Source organism: Candoia aspera, chromosome 3, assembly GCF_035149785.1.
Source record: "Candoia aspera isolate rCanAsp1 chromosome 3, rCanAsp1.hap2, whole genome shotgun sequence".
Classification (NCBI taxonomy): domain Eukaryota; kingdom Metazoa; phylum Chordata; class Lepidosauria; order Squamata; family Boidae; genus Candoia; species Candoia aspera.
In genome coordinates, this window is record NC_086155.1 from 70,972,431 (window position 1) to 70,994,388 (window position 21,958).

Genomic DNA, 21,958 nt, shown 5'->3' on the forward strand with positions numbered 1-21,958 from the left:
CCTAGGTGCAAAGATTACTGCAGATGCTGACTGCAGTCAGGAAATCAGAAGACGCTTAATCCTTGGGAGAAGAGCAATGACAAATCTCGATAAAATAGTTAAGAGCAGAGACATCACACTGACAACAAAGGCCCGCATAGTTAAAGCAATGGTGTTCCCTGTAGTAACATATGGCTGCGAGAGCTGGACCATAAGGAAGGCTGAGCGAAGGAAGATCGATGCTTTTGAACTGTGGTGTTGGAGGAAAATTCTGATAGTGCCTTGGACTGCAAGAAGATCCAACCAGTCCATCCTCCAGGAAATAAAGCCAGACTGCTCACTTGAGGGAATGATATTAAAGGCAAAACTGAAATACTTTGGCCACATAATGAGAAGACAGGACACCCTGGAGAAGATGCTGATGCTAGGGAGAGTGGAAGGCAAAAGGAAGAGGGGCCGACCAAGGGCAAGATGGATGGATGATATTCTAGAGGTGACGGACTCGTCCCTGGGGGAGCTGGGGATGTTGACGACCGACAGGAAGCTCTGGCGTGGGCTGGTCCATGAAGTCACGAAGAGTCGGAAGCGACTAAACGAATAAACAACAAAGAAGACATAGCAAGTTCCTTGAATACTGCAATTGTATTTCATAAACCTGAGTCAGGGATTAGCATCTTTGTTTAAACATGGTCATTGAGTTCAGATCCCAAATCCTCTTTCCATAGAGGGTATTATATTTGATGTAAGAATTTTATAAAATGCTGAAAAAAATCAGAAATCTGGGAGCACATTTTCTGATAACAAATGTTATTAAAAAGACATCAGCTTTCACGAGCTGCAGCTCACTCCATCAGATTAACCTTACAATTTTTTGAAATTAGATTTATCCACTCTACACATTGTATTGCACATATAAGGCCTGTATGTGAGGTTATGTTATAGCTTATGCCTCTGAGAGGAAGAGAGAGAGAAAAAATCTGCATCAACAGCTAGAAAATATGGTTAAAGAGAGAGAGCTGAATTATTTTATTTTTATTATATTTATTTTTATTTATCAAATTTGTCACCGCCCATCTCTTCCCACCAGAGGGACGCTGGGCAGTTTACAACGAAGTAATCAATAAAACAATAAACACACAAATAGACAATAAATAAAAATAAAAATAAAATCCAAATGGCAGATGATCTAACTCAGTCCTTGTGTGTGACGAGCACTCTAGGGCACTAGCCATTCCCAAACATGACTATTCCCCTCCCCGTCCAAAGCCAGGTGGCAGAGCCAGGTCTTCAGATTCCTCCAGAAGGCCAGGAGCAATGGGGCTAACCTCACCTCCGGGGGCAAGATGTTCCAGAGGGCGGGAGCTACTGCAGAGAAGGCCCGCCTCCTGGACCCCTCCAAACGGAATTCTCTTACCGACGGGGTCCACAACATGCCCTCTATACATGATCGGGTGGGACGGGTTGATGTAACGGGGAAGAGACGGTCTCTCAGGTAACCTGACCCCAGGCCATGTAGGGCTTTAAAGGTGATAGTCAACACCTTGAATTGGACCCAGAAGCAAACTGGTACTCAATGCAGCTCGCGTAGTAGATGTGTTATATGCGCCCTTCTAGGGGCACCAAAAATAGCCCACATGGCTGCATTCTGGACCAGCTGTAGCTTCCAGATACTCTTCAAGGGTAGCCTCATGTACAGCGCATTGCAATAGTCTATATGGGAGATAACAAGGGCATGAATGACTGTTCAAAGGGCTTCCCGATCCAGGAAAGGGCATAACTGGTGCACAACACGAAGCTTCACAAAGGCCCTCCTGACCACAGCTGCCACCTGCTCATCAAGCAGGAGCCGTGAGTTCTGGAGGACCCCCAGATTACGCACTGGGTCTGTCTGGGGCAGTGCAACCCCATCCAGAACCAAAGATGACAAAGTCCTAGATATGGAAGAGCCATTAACCCACAGCCACTCTGTCTTACCAGGGTTCAGCTGAAGCCTGTTGTTCCCCATCCCGACCCCTACGGCCCCCAGGCATTGAGAGAAGGAGGTCACAGCATCACTTACCTCACTCGGGATGGAGATGTACAATTGAGTATCATCAGCATATTGATAATACCTCATCCCATGGTGATGGATGATCTCACCCAGTGGTTTCATGTAGATGTTAAAAAGGAGCAGAGAGAGAACCGAACCCTGCAGTACCCCACAAACGACAGTTCAAGGGTCAGATATCTCGCTCCCTATCACCACCGTTTGGGACCAGCCCTGGAGGAAGGAGGTGAACCAGCACAAAACCACACTGCCCACCCTGAACTCCCTGAGCCACCCCAAAAGGATACAATGGTCATTGGTATCAGAAGCCACTGAGAGGTCAAGAAGAGCAAGGATGGATGCGCTGCCACCATCCCGCTCCCACCAGAGATCATCCATAATTATGCAAAAAAATCCATTGCAGGTTGTATGAATTGAATAGTATTTGAGGTCTTAGTAATATGAACTAATTATTTTAAGTGAAAAGTTTCAAAGTAACATTTCAAATTTTGTATCCCTAAGCCTCTATCCTGCTTTTGTTTGTATTACATGGTTTTCTCAATTCTAAATTTTTATAGTATGTATCAATTCTAAATTTTTATATAGACTTTATCTTCATTTATTAAGGGTATGAAACCAAGTAGTAGGCAAAGAAATTGGAAATATTTAAAGCAAAAATAAGATTTTAAGAAGTATGGTACAGCTATTTTATCAAGCAGTGTTGGTGATTTAAAAAAAACCAATGTAGGTTTTTGGATTCTTTATAGTAATGGAACATATTTTCATTTTATTGCAGAGGATCACCAGACCGAGATGGAACTGTAAGTTTTAAACATATTTCTTTCTGAAATTAGCCTTAATTTTAAATTAGAGGTGTCCAACAGAAAAGATCCCTTAAGAATTCTTAAATCCTCTGCCCTATTTCTATTTTAATACTTCAAATACATTAACATTATCATTTTCAATATATGTCTGATTTTACCTGAATCCAGTCTAAGGCCTTTGCTCCTCTTCTCAAACACGAAGACTGTGAAAAGGCAAATCTGTTTCTTGCAGTATTTTTTTCTTCACAAAATGCTTCCTATATAAAATAATTACCACACTGAACAACTATACAAAAAGTTTAAGATATTTATCATATCAAGATTTAAAATTGGAAAATCAGTTTCTGCAATTGAGGAAATGAACTGAAAATAATCACAACCAGGAGAAAATAGAAATAGGAGAGGAGGGTTGCTTTTAAATTATTGTTGCTTTTATTTATGGTTTCAGGATTTTCATCTCTGCTAGAACTAATTTTAGAAAGAAACTTACCTCTTGGCTATTAGACTTTACGTTTGCAATAAAGAATGTTGGGCTCAGATATAAATTTAACTTTGTTTTATTTTGATTCCTGTTTTTAGAAGACTTCCTTAAATTTATCTGGTGAAAAGGCTAAGAAAAAATGGGGGTAATTATTGACTAGTGCTATTTAACTGATTTTCACAAATAGAATGAAGACCCAGAAATTATATGTCCTAGGGGCCTTTCCAGATGATACTTTTTTGAATAGTGAATGAACTTCTATTATACTGGTTATCAGCTGGATTCATGAGGTCCAATTGGTGTCCAGAAAAAAGCATTTTCCAAGCATATTGTGTGTCATTAGAAAATGTGGGTTCTTCTAACCTGCATATCCCTCTTGCTTTTTTGGGAATGCTGTTTTGGTTGAATTGTGGACGGAATCATATATAATCTGTGTCATCATTAATGACCAGCATACCCCAGCTATTCTTTGATTGTGATTTCTGATTGAAAGCTTTCCCCCCTTTTTTTTAAAAAAAGTTTGTGTAATCCCTTCTGCATAGTTTCATGTATTTAGCCTTTTTAAGAAGTAGAAAACATAAAGTATGTTTTTATTTCCTTTTCAAGTAATGTTATATGATAAAAGGGCTTCTTTTAATATAGTTCTTAGTATAGACGGTTGTATTAATTTAGAAGGTTATGCCTCCGAACCACTTTTTAAAAAGTGTCTTCTGTAAGGCAAGATACTCTTTGCTCCCTCACAGCTACACTTCATACTACTGCTCTTAGATTAGAGCTAGCTTTGTCTTCTGGAAAGGCCCAAATACACATATTTGCTAGCCTAACTTTTTGAACATCTGACCCAAGATCCTTGATCCTCCAACCTTAACGTAATTCCTTTCCAGCCCAATAGCAGTGATTTCAGAAGAACTGAACTGTGTAGAAATGCTTGTAGTTGCAATCGTAGTTTGAAAAATGCTGGCAGCTACACATCCTCTTGCATCCCTATTGTGTCCAGTTAAGCGCTTTTAGTTATTTGTTTGGTTTCTTTTTTGTTTTGAAACAAAAGCAGACCATACTTGGAACACTTCTGTTTAACAATTGGGTCAAAGCTCTGTTCAGCAGAAGAAAAAAAGACATAGACTTTCCAAACTTGCAGGCCGATTCATTCCTCGGGTCCCATTTGTACCGCAGTTGACTCTGTACTGATAGTCTAAACCAGTGGTTCTTGAACTGCTTGACCCAATTACCTCTTTTCGCAGTCTTGAATAATGCCATTACCCTCACAAAAAAACCAGGCTCTGTTGTTTTACATAAGCATCTCAACAGTAGCAGTCCCAGTCCAGATCCTTAACTCACAAACAAGCAATTATGAATGAAAAATATGTGAAAAGTGAAAAGGGTTTTCACTTGAAAACGGCTACTGACAGTTGGCCCTGGGTAAGAATTTATGTATGCTCTAAGGAATTGTTCAAGGGCAGAGTTCAAAACCTCAGTAGATCCGCAGTGAAAAGGGTTTTTAACTTCTCGAATGCTGCCTGGCATTCAGGCGTCCAATTCAGCACTGCCCCAGGGTTTTTTACCTTGCGTGTCTCCCCCAAACCCTTGGTACGTAGCAAGTCAGTGAGGGGCAAAGCAATCGCAGCGAACCCCTGGATAAATTGCCGATAATAATTACTGAACCCTAGGAAACTTTGCAATTGCCTCTGGGTGCGGGGGCGTTCCCAACTTAAAATCGCCTGAATTTTTTCAGGGTCCATTTCAATGCCCTTGTCAGATACCCTATAGCCTAGATAGTCAAGTTGGGTTTTGTGAAACTCACATTCGGAAAGCTTGGCATAAAGCTTGGCATCTCTAAGCTTACTTAACACCTGTTTGAGGAGGCGTTCGTGTTCCTCCTCGGTTTCAGTGTAAATGAACACATCATCCAAATAAACCAGGACCCCTTTAAACAAATGATCATGTAATACCTCATTAATCAATTGCATGAAGACCCCGGGCGCCCCTGCTAACCCAAAAGGGAGGACTTTGTACTGAAATGAACCCAGTGGACAATTAAAAGTAGTTTTCCACTCATCTCCAGCTCGTATGCGGATGTGAAAATAGACTTCACGAAGATCGAGCTTGGAGGAAATCTTGCCTTTTGACAAATGAGCTAACATGTCTTTCATTAGCGGCAGAGGATATTTGTTGCATATTGAGATGGAATTTAACCCCCGATAGTCCGTACAGAGTTGAAGCATGCCATCTTTCTTTTCCTGGAATAGCACAGGGGCCCCAACTGGGGAGTTTGCAGGTTCAATAAACCCCCTTGACAGATTTTTGTCGATAAAGTCCCGTAATGCCCCAAGCTCCTTCTGAGTCATTGGATAAATTTTTGGCTTGGGCAATTGAGCGTTAGAAATCAACTCTATGACACAATCAGTTTTCCGATGGGGGGGTAGCTGATCTGCTTCCATTTCTCCAAAGACGTCTGCAAAATCTTGGTATAGATCAGGCAAGCCTTCTAAACATGCCAAACTAGGGCGCGGCATGGCAATTGCAGCCCTTCCAGGCCCCGTTCTTGAAGCCCTCTCCGCAGTAGGGGCTTGGTAAAACCCATCCTTAAAAGTCAAAGTTCTGTGTTCCCAATTTATATGTGGGCTTCGATAGGTCAACCAGGGAATCCCCAGAATTACCAAGGGGTTGCCAACAGGTGCTGCTATAAATTTTAAAGTCTCACGGTGGCTGCCCATTTGCATTGCGACAGTTCCAGTGAAATGGGTCGCCGCCCCCCCCCCCTCCACCATTGAACCATCCAACTGTGTGAAGATTAAAGGCTGCTGGAGGGGGAAGCTAGGAAGGTCCAAAGCAGCAACCAGATCAGGGTGAATCAGACACCTGGAACACCCAGAGTCAACTAAAGCCCAGACCTCTGTAGTCTTTGTGCAGGAGCCCAATTTCACTTTCACTGCTAGAGTGGGACAGTCAGCACTCACCATAGAATCCTTGCGCCCATCTTCCTCCACCTGCCCGCAGGAACTTTTCATGGCAGGTGGCTGGCGTTTCCCGCCGGCTCTTTAGAGTCGTCTTCAGCCTCTCCCAAGAAGTAGAGTACTTCTTCAGTGTCGGCTGCCTCCTTGGCTGCTGTCATCCGCTGCAAGGGGGGCGGCGATTTGGCCGGCAGCTTGCCCGCTCGGTCTCCAGCCTTGGCTTTTGGGCAATCAACTGCTCGATGCCCTTCCTTTCCGCATCGGAGACACTGACCCCTCGCATAGCGCCGATCTCTCTCCTCTTCCCAGGCTCTATAGCCTGGCCGGGTAGCAGTTGCGGCACTTCGGGGTCCCCTCATGGTGGCTGGTTGTCTTTCAGGTCGTTTGGTTTGCATGTAGGTATGCTGGGCATGCTCAGCTTTGCCGGCCAGACAGATCCATTTGTACAACGTCTCTGGGTCGTCTCTACACAACACCTACTGCAGGATGTCCCTGTTGAGCCCCTCTTTAAACCGCTCTATTAAGGTTGACTGAGACCAGTCGGGGATTTTCCCAGCTAAAGCCTTAAACTCCAGGGTGTAATCAGCTACAGACAGTTGGCCCTGGGTAAGATCCTTCAGTGCCTTTTTAGCCCTTGCCTTGGCTAGAGGATCTTCAAAATGCAACTTTAACGCCCACATGAATTCCTCAAAATCCTCAAGCTCAGGGGAGTCAGCCTCACTTAATTGAACATACCAGTCAGCCGCTCGTCCCTTCAGCTTGGTGGCAATGGCAGTTATTTTAGCCTCTTCGGAAGGGAAGCATGTTCCAAACTGCCTCATATAACTTTTAGCATTAGTGAGAAAGAAAGACAACTTAGTTGGATCCCCATCAAACTTGACAGAAAAGTCTTTCACCCCCGCTCCTGTTGGAGCTGAATTAGCGGCTGCTTGAGTGGTTGGGCCCCAGGTTACAGTAGTTCTTCCTCCTCGGGGTGGGGACACTGATGGTCGAACTCTGCGAGGTGGAGATTCATGCCGGTGCCATCTCCGGCCCCACTCCGCTGGCGGTCCAGGTGAGGGGATGGAGGATGATTGCGTGGAGCTGGAATCTCCTTCGCGTCTCGGCTGCCCCCCCCCCCATGACAGAGACAGTTTTTTTAGCATGTACTCCATCGATTCTAATTTGGCCTCTACCAGTCTTAGCCTTTCAAGGGTTTGAGATTCCTCCCTCCCTCGCGTGTTAAGCTGTCTCCCTGCTGATACCGTGGTAGATTCTACGTTTGGGGTCAGCGGGAACCGATACTTCCAGGATGCCTGGGACGTCCCTGGCTGGGGTTCTCCCATTTCGTCCCAGGTGATCAACTCTGTGGGCGATTCGCTGGGTGCTGGTTGCTCTCGTGCTCTCCCATCGTCGGATTCCTCTACCTCAGGGCTGGAACTCGAATCCTGCTGGAAACCTGAAGGTTCTGGGGTGAGGCTCAGTTCTCCGCTCCTGACCGTTGACTCGGGCATCACGCCAGTCGGCTCCTCAAGTCTCTCGGTCGTGAGCTTGGATTCAGCCATCGTTAACTGTTTTCCCTCACAAGAAACTAATCTTGGTAGGAGCTAACGGTACAACTTTAGTGATTCTCAGCTTTATATAAGGATTGCCTATTCTAAAACACCATCAGACTCATAAACAGGATCATAAAGATATCTGATTTATTAAAGAATAGTATGCAGGATCACAAAGAAAGCTGAGAATGGAAAAAGCGCGCCAAATGCAAACTAAAAAACCCTCAGTACAAACAAAATCCCTTCCCCCGTAGAATCTTCCCAGGCTCACAATCCCAGGTGCTCCTAACGGCTTCTGATGGTCCACCAGAAAAGTCCTTGAGCAGAGCACATAACCCAAACACATTCCATTGAAATGAACGTAGATACAGAGCTTGGCACAAGGTTTCACAGCAGCTCCCTCCCAACAGCAATGCGCGTCAGCACCATGGCATGTGAAATGTTATGATGTACAGTGCACATTGAAACAGTGAACATGATACCGTTACCCTCACAAAAAAACCAGGCTCTGTTGTTTTACATAAGCATCTCAACAGTAGCAGTCCCAGTCCAGTTCCTCAACTCACAAACAAGCAATTACGAATTGCTCTGTTATCCCCAGGATATGCCAAATTACCCACTTGAGTAATTGCCCCCAGTTGAAGAACCACTGATCTAGGCACAAGGAAGAGTTTATTGGTTTCCTAGAGCTGCTATTAGACATGGAGGAGACAAAATACAGCCCTTCGTTCTTTAAACACATTCCAGCTTTCCTGTGTCATTCTGAAAGTGGAACCCGTAGGTTTTGTAACAACCCAGAACAACATCAGAAATAGCATGTGGACCATGACATTGTCACACAGATGTGTTCTTGGATCTCAGTGTTCGATGCAAATAGATAAGATGCATGAGGATGTCATGACAGATGTGTTGTCCTTTGCCCTCCTTATCCCCACTACAGATACCCACTCTGGTATCTGTGTTTTGCCCTTTCCATGTCTTACTAGCGGCTTGGGGAGAGAAGCAGTTTATATTGAGGAAATAAAAGGGGGAAAAGATTAAATCTCCCCTGCCGTTACTCCGTCTTGATCCATTTTCCTTCCCACTTTCTGCAATTTTGCTTAGTAGACGATTTTTAACAACAACAAAAAGGAAACCTGATCATGATTTTTCCATGTTTGACTCACACAGTTCAAATCAAATCACATCTTTTTACAGTCATAGACCAGCATTGACTCACACAATTATGGTTTCCATTAAATCAGCCATACTGATAATGTCTTTGTATAGTTCTCCATTCCCCCCATCTTTCCATTTTCAAGCAAAATCCTATTTCGGGAAAGCTTAAAATAACAAAGGGAACTATCCAGTATGCAACTTCCTTATAACTTCTCCCTTCTGTTTCCTGGCTCTGCCTTCACCATTACTACCCTTAGCCTGGTGTGTTCACTGTGACACCTAGTTCTTTTTTCTGGTTTTTAGTACTGCTGAAGCCTGAAGCTGAAGATTATTCTTATATAATAATTTTGCATTCTTTCAAATGACATTATTAGTTATTCCATGGTCATGGAATATGTGTTAAATCTCAGTTCTCATAAAGTGGTGTAAGAACTTTCCTTGCTTTGTGGGACACGTTTACTCTGATTATAATGATGGAGGCTACATGCCAAAGTCAATGGACTACCAACCTTCCTGTCACCTGTCCATATACCCACACATCCTTACATGTAATGGTAAGTGGGAGGCATGTATGTGTGAAGCTGGACATGTCTTTAGGGTGGCCACAATGGAACACTTTGTTATATGAGCACGCAGAACCATTGCAGAGCTCATGGTGGCAGGATGGAGAGCCCTGGAAGGCTGAATTTTGTCCATAGATTAAAAGTTTGATATTGTACATAATCCTAAATCTAGGGAGGGATGTTTATTTTGTAAAATCAAGGATTAATTGCAAGTTTCGGGACACGGCTTCTCCCTTTGTGCTCCCTAATTGATCATGTAAGTGCATGATCATTCCAAGAAGCACTGCAGGAGAAGTGGCTCCTGGATGAAGAGCCCAGCACTGCTGTGAGCAAGTGGGGCATTTTTATAGGAAAAGAAGAATTATGCAAGACCCTAGGTAAGAATAGTAAGTTGTTGTTGTTTACGAGACAAACTCTCAACATTCTGTCCCACCTTGGTGTCACCCAATACAATCCATGGCAAAACATTTTTATGACCCTAGCCTTAAGAAACTGCGTAATAAGGAGAGGCTGCATTTCCTCAAACACCGTCTTTCCTGCAACTATTCAAAACTTATTTAGCTTCAAAATGCTACTGATCTTTTTCTTGTACAAAACAGGATGAATTTAGGATCACATTCCATTTGGATAGTTAAATAATTGCTTAATTAAACTATTCCTAAGATTGGTCTGTCCAGTTGAATTGCAAAAGTTATTCTGCATTGAAATACAAAACTTGAAAAGGCTGTTGACGGATTAAAGCGGGGGGGAAGGTGTGATTTTGAAATACATAGCAATATAATGTTCTGTTAATAGACTATGAGATGGTCTTTAAAATCATGATAACTGTCAGCTGAACTCCCTTACAAGGTCTAATTTCTGCTGAATGGAGTGCTACTGTATGTTCCAAAATAGTCTGCTGATAGCAACATCATTTTGGCAAATAATGCCTTCATAAAGTGCATTCTCAGCTTGCTTACTCCATGTAGTTTCATGTGTTTTTTTTTTAAGTTAAACCACCAAACACTTTAACCCTTTTTCTATAAAAAACAAAATCCATTCCAGCCACCCAGCCCTCATCCTCATGATCCATCCTCCAATAGCAAACCAGAATGTGCACAGGAAGGCGGAAAATCGGTTTCGGTAAGAATGTGAATATTGGCTTAAAGCTTCAAGTGGGTTGGTTGGAACAATGTTTAAGCTGCAGGACTTTTGTTTTTCTTTAAAATACACCAATGCATGTTTGATATTCTTCACATGTTACTTATTTCAATGTACTTTCACCACTGGTGCTCTAGATAGGATGCCTAACTCTTCACTTTTACACAACACAGACACACACACATGGTTCTTAAGTGTTTCTACTGCATGTTCATATACATACCTAATTAGTGTTTTGTAATGGAAGGATTTTGGAGGGGATTAACTGATGTTGATTCAAGTAACTTAGATATGAAACAGAATATTTGTCTTGTTTGTGAAGCTTGGCTTAAAAATGATATTAATTAAAAAAAACCTAGCTATATTATGTTAATAATACATATTCTGAAATGAAATTATGCATGATGATTCCATACATCTTATGCAAAAAACTTTTAAATATTATAGAATTATTATTATTATTATTATTATTATTATTATTATTATTTTATTTTATCCTGCCTTAATATTTAACTCAAAGCAGCAAACATACTTAATACTCCTGCCTCCTATTTTTCCTACAACAACAACCCTGTGAGGCAGGTTGGGCTGAGAGAGTGTCTGGCCCAAAGTCACCCAGCTGGCTTTTATGCCTAAGGCAGACTAGAACTCACAGTCTCCTGAGTTTCTAGCTCAGCACCTTAATCATTACACCAAACTGGCTCTCATTTCTTAAAGATTCTTGTGCTGTAAACATTATTGAACTTTCCTTAAACTCTGAACAATAACGTTGAAATGTGTGCATCTGTGTAAGTATGTAATCATTTTGCAACCACTTTTGAAAGTCAAGGGACAAGAGGAGAAAACAGGATCCTGGAAGTGAGAAGCTGACAAAAAAGATGGTGCTTTTAAAAAAAAAGTATTAGATTTCCAGGCCATAGCTTACATCACTAATTTAGGGGATTCTTGGAAAGAGATGGGCTACACCTCTGAAGAGCAAGAAAAATTGTTTGGCAAGAGCCCTGCTAACCTTATCAAGAGAGCTTTAAACTAGAGTGGGAGACAGGCGCAAGCTCAAGCAAAGAAGCACTGGCATCAGGAACATGGTTGTAGAAAACCATAGAGGAGGTACAAGGCAGGAAAGGGTCCTCAGAAATCTTCAACACATGGCAAGAAGACCACAAAACTGTGATACCCCTGGTTTCCAGAGTCTATACACCAGTACATAGAGCATATGTAGCAAACGGGGATTTAGGAATCTTAACATGGGAAAGCTAATATTTCTTGATAGGTGTAAAAGAGACATGATGAGATAAGAGTCATGATTAGAAGATAGAACTGGAACGATATTACTTACTCAAAGAAGTAGGTCAAAAGAAAAGGAAAGTGGACTGGTTTTCTGTGTGAGAAACCCTAGGCCTGGGAAGACAGTCATCTCCCTGACTATGAAAGTTGAAAATATTTCAGTAACAAACATGACACTGTTGTGGGATTTTACCATGGACTGTTGATCCAGGCAGAAGATGTGGATTAATGCCTTTTTTAATCAACTTACTGAGTTCTTAGAAGAGAAAAGGAAGACTTCAGCTATCGTGAGCTCTACTGGAAAATCAACATGAATAGGAATGGGGTCTCCACATACAATTTTTCTGAGGTCTCTGGCTAATAGTTTCATTTTTCAGAAATTGGAAGGGGCTCTACTATCTTGTATGCATGTCTGACCAGTAGAGAGGAATTGGTCAGTGGACTAAAGATGTCATGCCCCTTGGAAAAAGTGACCACCTTTTATTGGAGTCCAAGACATTTAGGAGAGAAAAATGTGAGAGAAGTCAGTCCATACATTGGACTTTGGGAAGGCAGACTATCACGAACTCAGGCAAAGGTGGACAATGTATCATGGTTTGAATCTTAAAGGATTAACAAGTTGAAGAGGGATGGGATACCGTGAAAAACAAATTACAGAAAGCACATACCCAAACATACCTGGTGAGAAAGAAAAACGGGAAAAGTTTAAGAGGCCTCTGTGGGTAAATAGCTCACTGATAAGCTGAAAAACAAAAAGGAGGTGTGTAGGAAGTGGGAGCTAGGCCTTGTAACAAAGGAGTACCGACTGATAGCTTGAGATGGTAGAGATGAAATCAGAAGGACTAAATCTCAGAATGAAATGGGGCTGCCAAGAATGCAAAATATACTCAAATGAGTTTTCCAGATATGTCTGAAGTAAAGGAATAGTCAAGTAAGCTGTTGATCTGTTTCATGGGAAAGGTGGGGTAGTAATAATAATAGGAATAAGAAGGCAGACTGCTTAGTATCTTCTATGTGCATCAGAAGAAAGAGACATTTCTAATATGATTGGGGAAAGTGGGGAGGATACAGTTTAGGATTAATAAAGTCATAATAAGAATCTCATCTTAACTGCTATCTTAAGTGAATTCAAGTCTCAGGGCCAAGACAGCAGAGAACTGCTGACTCTGATTCCTGGAGAACCATTGCTTGAAGGCTGGAAAAGAACCAAGATAAAAGCATTGTTCAAAAAGGGGTAGAGAGAGGTTCCAGGAAACTACATCTGTACTGGGCAACGTAGAACAACAGATTGTCAAGCAGCATCTCTGCGACCACTTACAAAAGAATGCTATCATTACCAATAGCCAGCATGGATCTGTCAAAACAAGCCATGTCAGATTAAATGTATCTGTTTTATGGCAGTAAGTAGTATGGTAGAACAAGGGAATGTTGTGGATGTAGTATACCTTTGACAATGCTAAATAGATAAATATGGGCTAGACAATATCTCAGTCAAGTGGCCTGGCAATTCATTGAACTACTACATCCAAAGGGTGCTCGTCGATAGTTTTGTTTCAAACTATAGGGACATATGAAGTAATCCAACAACCAACACATCTCTTCCAACTCACATAATCAGTGATTCTGTGGTTTCATTAGGAAGCTGTTTTTCCCCAATGATTTTGTGATTTTTGTGATTTGCTGGGTTTTGTGAGCGATTCATGATATGATTAGGTCAAGTGACAACTTTGCTTTTCAAGGCATTGGAAATAAAACATAACAAGAGCTTTCTATTTTAATGTTAAAATTTACTAAATTTAAATACAGAATATTTATTTTACTCTTTGCTTTTATCTGTTTGACTTTGTTATTTGTTACCTAGGAAACTGCTGTATTCCAGGCCATGCTATTTGTCCATTAAACTCAGCATTCTTTCTCTCAATGACTTCAGCTCTTCAATGTCTTAGGCTAAGACATCTACAAGGCTGCTATATGACCCTACAACTGGAGGTGCCAGGGACTAAATCTGGGATCTTTGCCACTGAGTTATCATCCCTTGCATAGTTGTCTTTATACCATTATACTGTCCTTTCCTGATGAGAATTATCATATTTCCTTGCAATTCCTACTCTGGTTCTCAGCTTTTGAATATTCAGGAGTTCAAATACGGAAAGTTACTTTCCAGAAGAGAAGTAAAGAACCTGGAATCACCTTTCTAGTTATTAATGATGGAGTGATAGGTCTTGGGGCATTCCCCATTGAAAACACTGGTTTTTTTCATGACTTCTAAGAAATTAGAGCATTTTGATGTTTTTCCTCTTGTAACAACAAAAACAAAAACTTTTGTTTAAACTATATATTTCAGAAGAGATCAAATGGTGCTCCAAATGGATTTTATTCAGAGATTGACTGGGAAAGATATGTAAGTAAAAAATAATAATAACTTTTAACAGCAGTCCTTTAAGATGTTCTTTGTTCTAAGTGACAGCTGGTTACTTGTTTGCATGCTTATTATTGTGTCATAGTGACTATGAATTATATTTTTATCTTACCCTATCACGTCAGCACAAAATTAGTAACAATACCTGAATATAAAGTATGCTGCTGATACATCCACTTACCTGATGCATCCCTACAGTTGGCCTGGATTTTCCCTCCCTGAAAATAATAGGCTATGTACAGAAGAGATAAGCCACTATCTTTGCCCTTGCTAATAATCTCCACCTATTGACATATTGAGAGGGTCCTGAACTGAATATTTCTATTGATTATCCTTTCCCAAACTGCTGGCCAACTACTTTCTGAGCCCTCCAGCAAAACCTAAGGCTAGAAGGAGTTGAAATCACATATGTAAGATGGGTGGCTATATACATTTACCAAATAAATGAATAAATCTATCTTCACCTGAGCAGAAATGTAGGACTTTTCCGGGTAATCAGCTTTCTGTCTCCCATCCCTACTCAACTGAGTATAAAATGTGCCCAGGGTTGATTTGAGTTGTATTCACTGATTTAAGATCTATTTGGACATCAGTGCAGTACAAGTGCAGTCGTGTTTATATCTTTGTGAGTGAACACCCGACTGTTGCTTCACCTCTCTGGCCAAAAGCTGAGCAAAGAAAACTGCCAACTGATCACTACTCACTTGTTATCCTTCCAAGCTGGAAATAACTAAGGACTTTGTCCATTTCTCGGTTCATCAGATGCATGTCTGTAAAGAATATCCCTTCTTCTCTGCCGAAACAGAAAATAAAATAAATTGCTAGTCTTCCCCCTGTCCTATGCTTTATGAGGTTTGTGTGCATATATGTGTAAACATTTGGCCCATTTGATTTGGAAACAAAAAATCCTGCAAAACAATTGTTTGAGGGGAAGCTGCATGAGGGGAGGTGGACTGCTAAAACAATATAAACAAGTGCACTTAAAAAATGTCAAAGCTTTCCTATTCACTGTGGCAGCAATCTTCAGCTGTCCTCCAAATTCCTAATGCTGACATACTAACAATCACGTATGTGAGCTCCTTTTCCTAACTGCAGAGAAAATCCATGCATCCACCCTAGCCCTGGCTAGAATAAACCAGCAAGGCGCTGAAGTGGTGTTCTCCATCACATCCATTTGGATTGTTCTGCTCATGTATTTTCTGTTGCTGTAGGTGTGTCTCCTATCTCAATTCCGTGCATTTATGCAGAAGCAGAAAAGCTTGCTTATTTAAGCCCCCTTGCTTTGAACAGTGGCTCCATATCTATGCTAGAATATATTTATATCATTGTGTTAATTAGATTGTACAAATTTGTCTCAGACAAATTGAAAATGAAATATATAAAACATTAAAAAGCAATTACAGAGAGCTCAGTTTCAGACAGATTATATTGCTAGTATGAAAGACATCCACATAGAAGAAATTAAAATTTCTCCTGAAATAATGTTAACTTAAATTGAAAAGAAGTTAAACATTTATATACACATGCTTATAATTTTTACTTTAGTATTTGCAGAGCTGAATTAGGCAAGATACAGTATGTCCCTTTGTTTAACCCCTCATCCTATATGTCTTTATCCCTGTGTGTATTCTTTATTTTGTTAGATAGAGAAATATCTGTGCATCACAAACACTATAGATGCATATTAACACTACTTTGCAAGATATCCTTTAGGAGGTTAGATGTTTGGATTAAAATATTATTTTTATATATACTGTCTATAAATTGAATGACATATAGTAAAATTATGTATGTATGTGTGTGTGTATGTAATGTATGTGGCCACCTACTTGCAGAGTGTCTCTGGGTGGTCCAGTGCCAGAAAGAAAATCCAAGTCTTTGAAGACTAACAGGGTTGGGGCCAGCTAAATCTTGGTCAGGGAAGGGATGCTGTTCCGTAGCATACGGCTTCTGGGTTCCATCAGGTGACACTGTTTATTTGATGGGATTTGGAATATGCCAACTCTCTCAGATCTTGTAGGTTGAGCAGAAATAATTGGAGACAAATGGTCCCTCAAATGACCAATTTCTGTGCCATGTAGGGCTTTATGGATAACCACCACACCTTGATTTACATCTGGAAACCCACTGGTATCCAGTGCACTTAACACAGTAGTGGTATTACATGGATTTATTGAGGTGGAGCCATAACTACCTGCTGCCACATTCTGGACCAGCTGTAGCTTCCAAATGGTCTTCAAGGGTAGTCCCGTATAGAGCTCATTGCAACAGTCCAAATAACAGTCACTAAAGCATGAAAGACAGATAAGATGAAAGGGTGCAGAGGTGTTCTTCAGGAAGGAGCCAGGAGTCTAGGAGGACCCTCAAATTGCATTCTGGTTCTGTCTAGGGAAGTGCAACCCCATTAAGAACTAGAAATGCAAAGTCCATAATTGGGTGGCCCAAAAATCTACAAATGCAATTCTCTTTTATTGACTAGTTCTTTGTGTAATCAAAGGATTTATGTTCACCTTCCTCCTTCTATGCAGAAACTGCAGCAGTTAATAGAGCTATTTTATAATATGGCCAAGAATAGCTTCCTGGATAAGCTCTCACCATTGGAAACTATTACATACATCAAATGCTTAATAGAAAAAATTGCTTCGCCATTTTATGTATTGGACTACTTTTTAATAATATATGATTGGTTTCTTCTCTGATGTTTATTTTTGTTGTACACAATTGTTTGAATTAAGTGGCCTTATAAATGCTTGAAATAAATAGATAAATGGCCTCATTAATGAGATTTTCTGGAAAAGGGGAAAAAGGAAAGAATTTTTATGTTTTGCAAGTTCTAAATACTTCACTGTACTTGCCATACCAGAACTCACCTGAACTTGATGAAGAAGGATACAGCATCAGACCAGAAGAACCAGGTTATATCCTTTATTTTTAATTTTCAACTTCCTTCCTCAGGTTGGTAGCTCCCAAATGAGCTGGCTACAACTTCCAGAATTCCCAGCCCCTTCTCAAAATTCAGTCATGTAATCTTCCCAATGTCTGCATTCTCTGATACTGAGCAATAATTATTTTAAAGGCCAGCAGAAGGAGGAAGTGTGGGAATCCAATGTCGTCATCATTTTTAGTCCTTGGTTCCTTGCAAATGTGTATTGTGCCACCGGTAAGAGGTTGCCTGATTCCAGCTGCCATCTGCTCCCATAATAGACAGCTCTCCACAATGGGCCATACCGATATGTCTCGACTTATGACCACAATAGAAATCAGAAAATTTGTCATTAAGTGGTGCAGTCATTAAGCGAGGCATCATGTGACCACACCTGATTTTACAACATTTTTGTGGCAGTTGTTAAGTGAACCACATGGCCATTAAGTGAATCACGCAATTCCCCATTGATTTTGCTTGTCGGAAGCCAGCTGGGAAGGTTGCAAATGGCAATCACATGACCACAGGACACTGCAACCATCGTAAATACATGCCTGTTGCCAAGCATCTGAATTTTGATCACATGATCTTGGGGATGCTGCGACGGTCATAAGTGCGAGGATCGGTTGTAAGTCACTTTTTTCAGCACTGTCGTAACTTCGAACAGTCACTAAATGAATGGTCATAAGTTGAGGACTACCTGTATCCAAGGCTCTCTCGGGCTCCTTTGAGCTTTGTTTCCAACTTCAGTGGGTAGAATTGAAATGTATTTTATGACCTCTGGAATGGTGCCATTCATTTAGAAATTATGCCTTATACGTCTATCCTGAAACTGAATAATATTGCATTGTAGTCTATGGATTGATTGCATTTCTCTTTAACTGTGATCTACCTACCAAAGGAAAGCACTTTTATTCTTCAAGTGAATCTGAAGAGGAAGAGGAGGCACATAAGAAATTCAATATTAAGATTAAACCTTTGCAATCTAAAGACACTCTTAAGAGTGCAGCAACTGTTGATGAACTGAAAGCTTCTATAGGCAATATTGCACTTTCACCTTCTCCAGTGGTAAGCAGAGTATTTTTAATTTGCTACTTCATTAGAATTCCCAAATTGTATTTTGCTTATTTTCCAGGTGGTCATACAACTGGTTTATGTTATTCATTTCCTCAAAACTTGGTTTTGTCAAGTATTTCACAGCATCAGGGCTTCCTAGAAACTATTTTAGGTTCAAGTTACGGTTAACAAAAATACTGTGACTTCTATAGCTGCTTGGCATTTTTGACAGCTCTTTTAAAGAACATTTTAAAGAAGTTACAGCAATTTTCTGTGCATGCTGCTGTAATGGTTTTTGAAATGAATAAATGGCATGGATGTGATCTATACTTTAAAAAGTATTTTCAAAAGCATTTGCAGGAGAAATAAGAGGCCACTTATCAATGACTTATGTATTCAAAATAGTCTTGCAATGGCCACAATTAAAATCTCTGGATTTTAAACTTTTTTTACACTGGGCTGAATTTTTTGCTCTCCCTGTTTTTATACCAGTTATTGTAAATTGGGGGTGGACCAAAAGGGATCCAGGGATAGGGAGATGAAGAACATCATTAGAAATTTGCAGAAGTCAGAGATGAGAGATCTAAGTCTTCATGAGATGCAGGAGTAATCAGTAGCATCACTCTGTCACTTGGACCTGAATAATACCTTTTACCTTCAATATTGCAAAGCTTTATTCCTACAAGTTTAACATCAGAAGAATTCTCAAGACCTCATATTTTCAGCCAGACAAATTCTGTGAGAAGTCCAATTTGTTGGAAATGTCTAGAGTGAGTTGGTATTCTCTTTCATAGCACTGTCTCAGTATGTCCTTTCTTTAGCTTATGTGTTCAGAGACGACTGTATTCTGTGGTTTTTGTTACGACTTCTGTATCTCTGTTCTCCTTTAAAATTAAGCATTCAGTTTTCCCATCTTGGCTTGAGGTAGAGACCATTTGTGTTCCTGTGCTAGCTTTGTCCCTATCCCAGTACATTTAGGAACACATGTTTTCCATATAACTATTTGGTCACTCTAGCTGACTATATGTTCTCTGCTTGTGGCCTATTACCTACTGACCCCATGTGGGTGATTAGTTTTCTCTCTTCGATTCCAAAGAGATTCATCTCAAACTGGAGATGAAATTGCCTATAGGGGGCACCTTAAAAGCTGCTGCAGTGTCACCTTTTTCATGTTAATCACGAATTATCTTATTCCGTTTTGGTTCAGGTGGAAACTGTCCCTTTTGCATGGCTACTGCTTATCCCAAAATGTTTTCTGTCCCTAACAAATTGGATATCCAACTCCATACATTATTTTCTTATCAAACCATTGATATTAATTTAAAAATTAAGAATTTTTAAAATATCTAGTTAGCCCTGTACATGGAATAAGTAGCAATTTAGAGAAAACAACTTTAGAGGTCCTGCCTTTCAACTTCCAATTACCTATCAACAGTACATTTGGCTTCCAGAATTGCATGAGAACATTGGTAGTGTGTCAGTGTCATTAGTAGAGTTGTGCATCATGATCACCACTTCTGAACACTGTCAAGTTTATCTAGATGGCATGCGATAGCCTTCCACCCTTACATCAGGTAGCCAAGTGACCCACATGCTCCTCATACACCCAGGTTTCTGTATCTGTAATGACTCTATCACTATCAAGAACCCCATCTTCAGAAATGGGTGTCTGCTCATCCTAAGAAATTTTTCTTCTTCCTCAAAGTAATGCCCTCTTTCTCCAATGCAGCACATGGCTGACATCCTGGAAAAAGGCACATGAATAAGTATGATTCAGTTGTGAACGGGAGGTATAGGTCCAGTAGTCTTGTGTCAGAACACCCTCTTACAGAGAGTTTGTTCTTGGCAGACACCTGAGCATGAACTATATTACAGCCAGTCAAGGTTTCCCTGTCCAAACAGAGCTAGTAGAATAGTAGATTGACACAGGACTTTTCACTGGGATTTGTTTCTGCTTCATCTGATGATTAATTCATTAAACACTAAATAGTACTTATTTTCACCCCACACTGGTGGTTAACTTCTAATTGCCTCAAGAATGTCTCAGTGGGGTGATTTTTTTTCATCAGGTAGATACTTACATATCTACTTTAGACATGAACCATTTTAATAGTGTTCCCACTTTGCAAAAATTATGTAAATGAATTGGAAGTCTACAAGTTTATCACACTCAAAATAGTAGTATCCTTACCATTCTGTGTGGAAAAGGCATGACAGGATGCATACTGCAGTATAAAAAGAGGATAATTGCAACATTACCACAAATGGTCCCTGAGTACTATTAGTAACACAATTTATAAGAAATGATTAGTAGTAAATAATAATGTTCTATGTGACATAATTGCATAATGCTTTTGAATTTCCAGCTGAACAAAATATATGGCTTTGTTTTAGCAGTTGCATTTCTTCTATCATTTGGCTTTAACATGGAATCTACCAACATACTTGTAATACAGAGCTGGAAACAATTTGGCTAAACTAAAATCATGCAAATTGTTTGAAACGTAGTGTTTGGGATAACATCTATGTCTTCGTAATTTATGACTGCACGAAGTTCCGACTTTTATGTGTTGTGTATGTGTGTAGTTTGGTGGTCTTTATTTCAGTAAATCAGCATTGCAGTCATTATGAAGTCACAAGGCTGATGCAGCTGGGTTCGGAGACAACAGTGTGTTATATTGTAGTTTATGGAAATCAAGTTCAAGAGGGGATTTGTAACACTCATTTCCTGGACTGTGGAAGACATGGAAGCTGTTAATCAGAATGATGACTTTGTTACATTTAAGAGAATACAGCTTCCTAATCAACTGATTCCATACAATTAAAGGAGGCTTCTAGAGCTGTAATGCTTTTCATGAACACAGGATGCTGAAAAGAGTAACTTAGATAGCTTTATAACTATACTACGGAAAAGAAAACCTAGAATATATAGTGTCATTCCTTTAAATTGAGTGGGGTACACTTTATATTGGTGAGATGTATTGTGTATATATCTGTTTGTACGATAAGCTAAAATCTCTTATTAGCTTATCATACAAAGTATGATAAGCTAATCATAGTTTGCTTTTAAACCAAAATGCTATAATTTCTTGACTAATAGAAGTAACATCCCTTAGTTAGCAGCATTTGAATTCAATCTTATGTGCAAAAACCTTATACATTTATTTTGGAATTCTGTTTTTGGCAAAAAGGAGGGTTTTTCTAAAGTCCCTATGAGTTGTTCTCCATCATGCTACCTTGATTAGAGAATTTGTCATACTGAAAATTCCCTGTGACAATATTGTATTGTCATAACTGGACATTCTGTGTAAGAAATCCTCTGGTGCCACCTTTTCCATTTTCTATTGCACTGTTTATAAGAAAATGTGATCAATCCATGATTAGAGTCAATTAGAGTTGGGCGGCTAATAAATTCTAATTAATTAATAATTGGATTGATTACTCCCCAAATCACTGATAACACTGATGAACGTCCTTTAGTTTCATGGCTGAAATTTAGTTCATATGAGAAAAATTGGCAAGCGCTAAACTGCTTTGATGGATTGAAATCCTTATATTTTCTGGTATTTCCAGTCAGAATATGATGAGGTTTTTAAAGAACTTCTTTTGTTTCTTAGAG

The 21,958-nt window shown here is 40.1% G+C and overlaps 1 protein-coding gene across 1 annotated transcript in view; it reads left to right on the forward strand.

The window, feature by feature from the left end:
- The window catches only part of SGIP1 (SH3GL interacting endocytic adaptor 1), a 113,113-nt gene that overhangs the window by 10,873 nt on the left and 80,282 nt on the right, over positions 1 to 21,958 (forward strand). Inside the window, exons 3-7 of the mRNA XM_063299857.1 lie at positions 2,802 to 2,826; positions 10,562 to 10,639; positions 14,286 to 14,342; positions 17,224 to 17,278; positions 18,176 to 18,351. Of these exons, the coding sequence (XP_063155927.1) occupies positions 2,802 to 2,826; positions 10,562 to 10,639; positions 14,286 to 14,342; positions 17,224 to 17,278; positions 18,176 to 18,351 (391 nt within the window). The remainder of the gene's footprint in view (positions 1 to 2,801; positions 2,827 to 10,561; positions 10,640 to 14,285; positions 14,343 to 17,223; positions 17,279 to 18,175; positions 18,352 to 21,958) is intronic.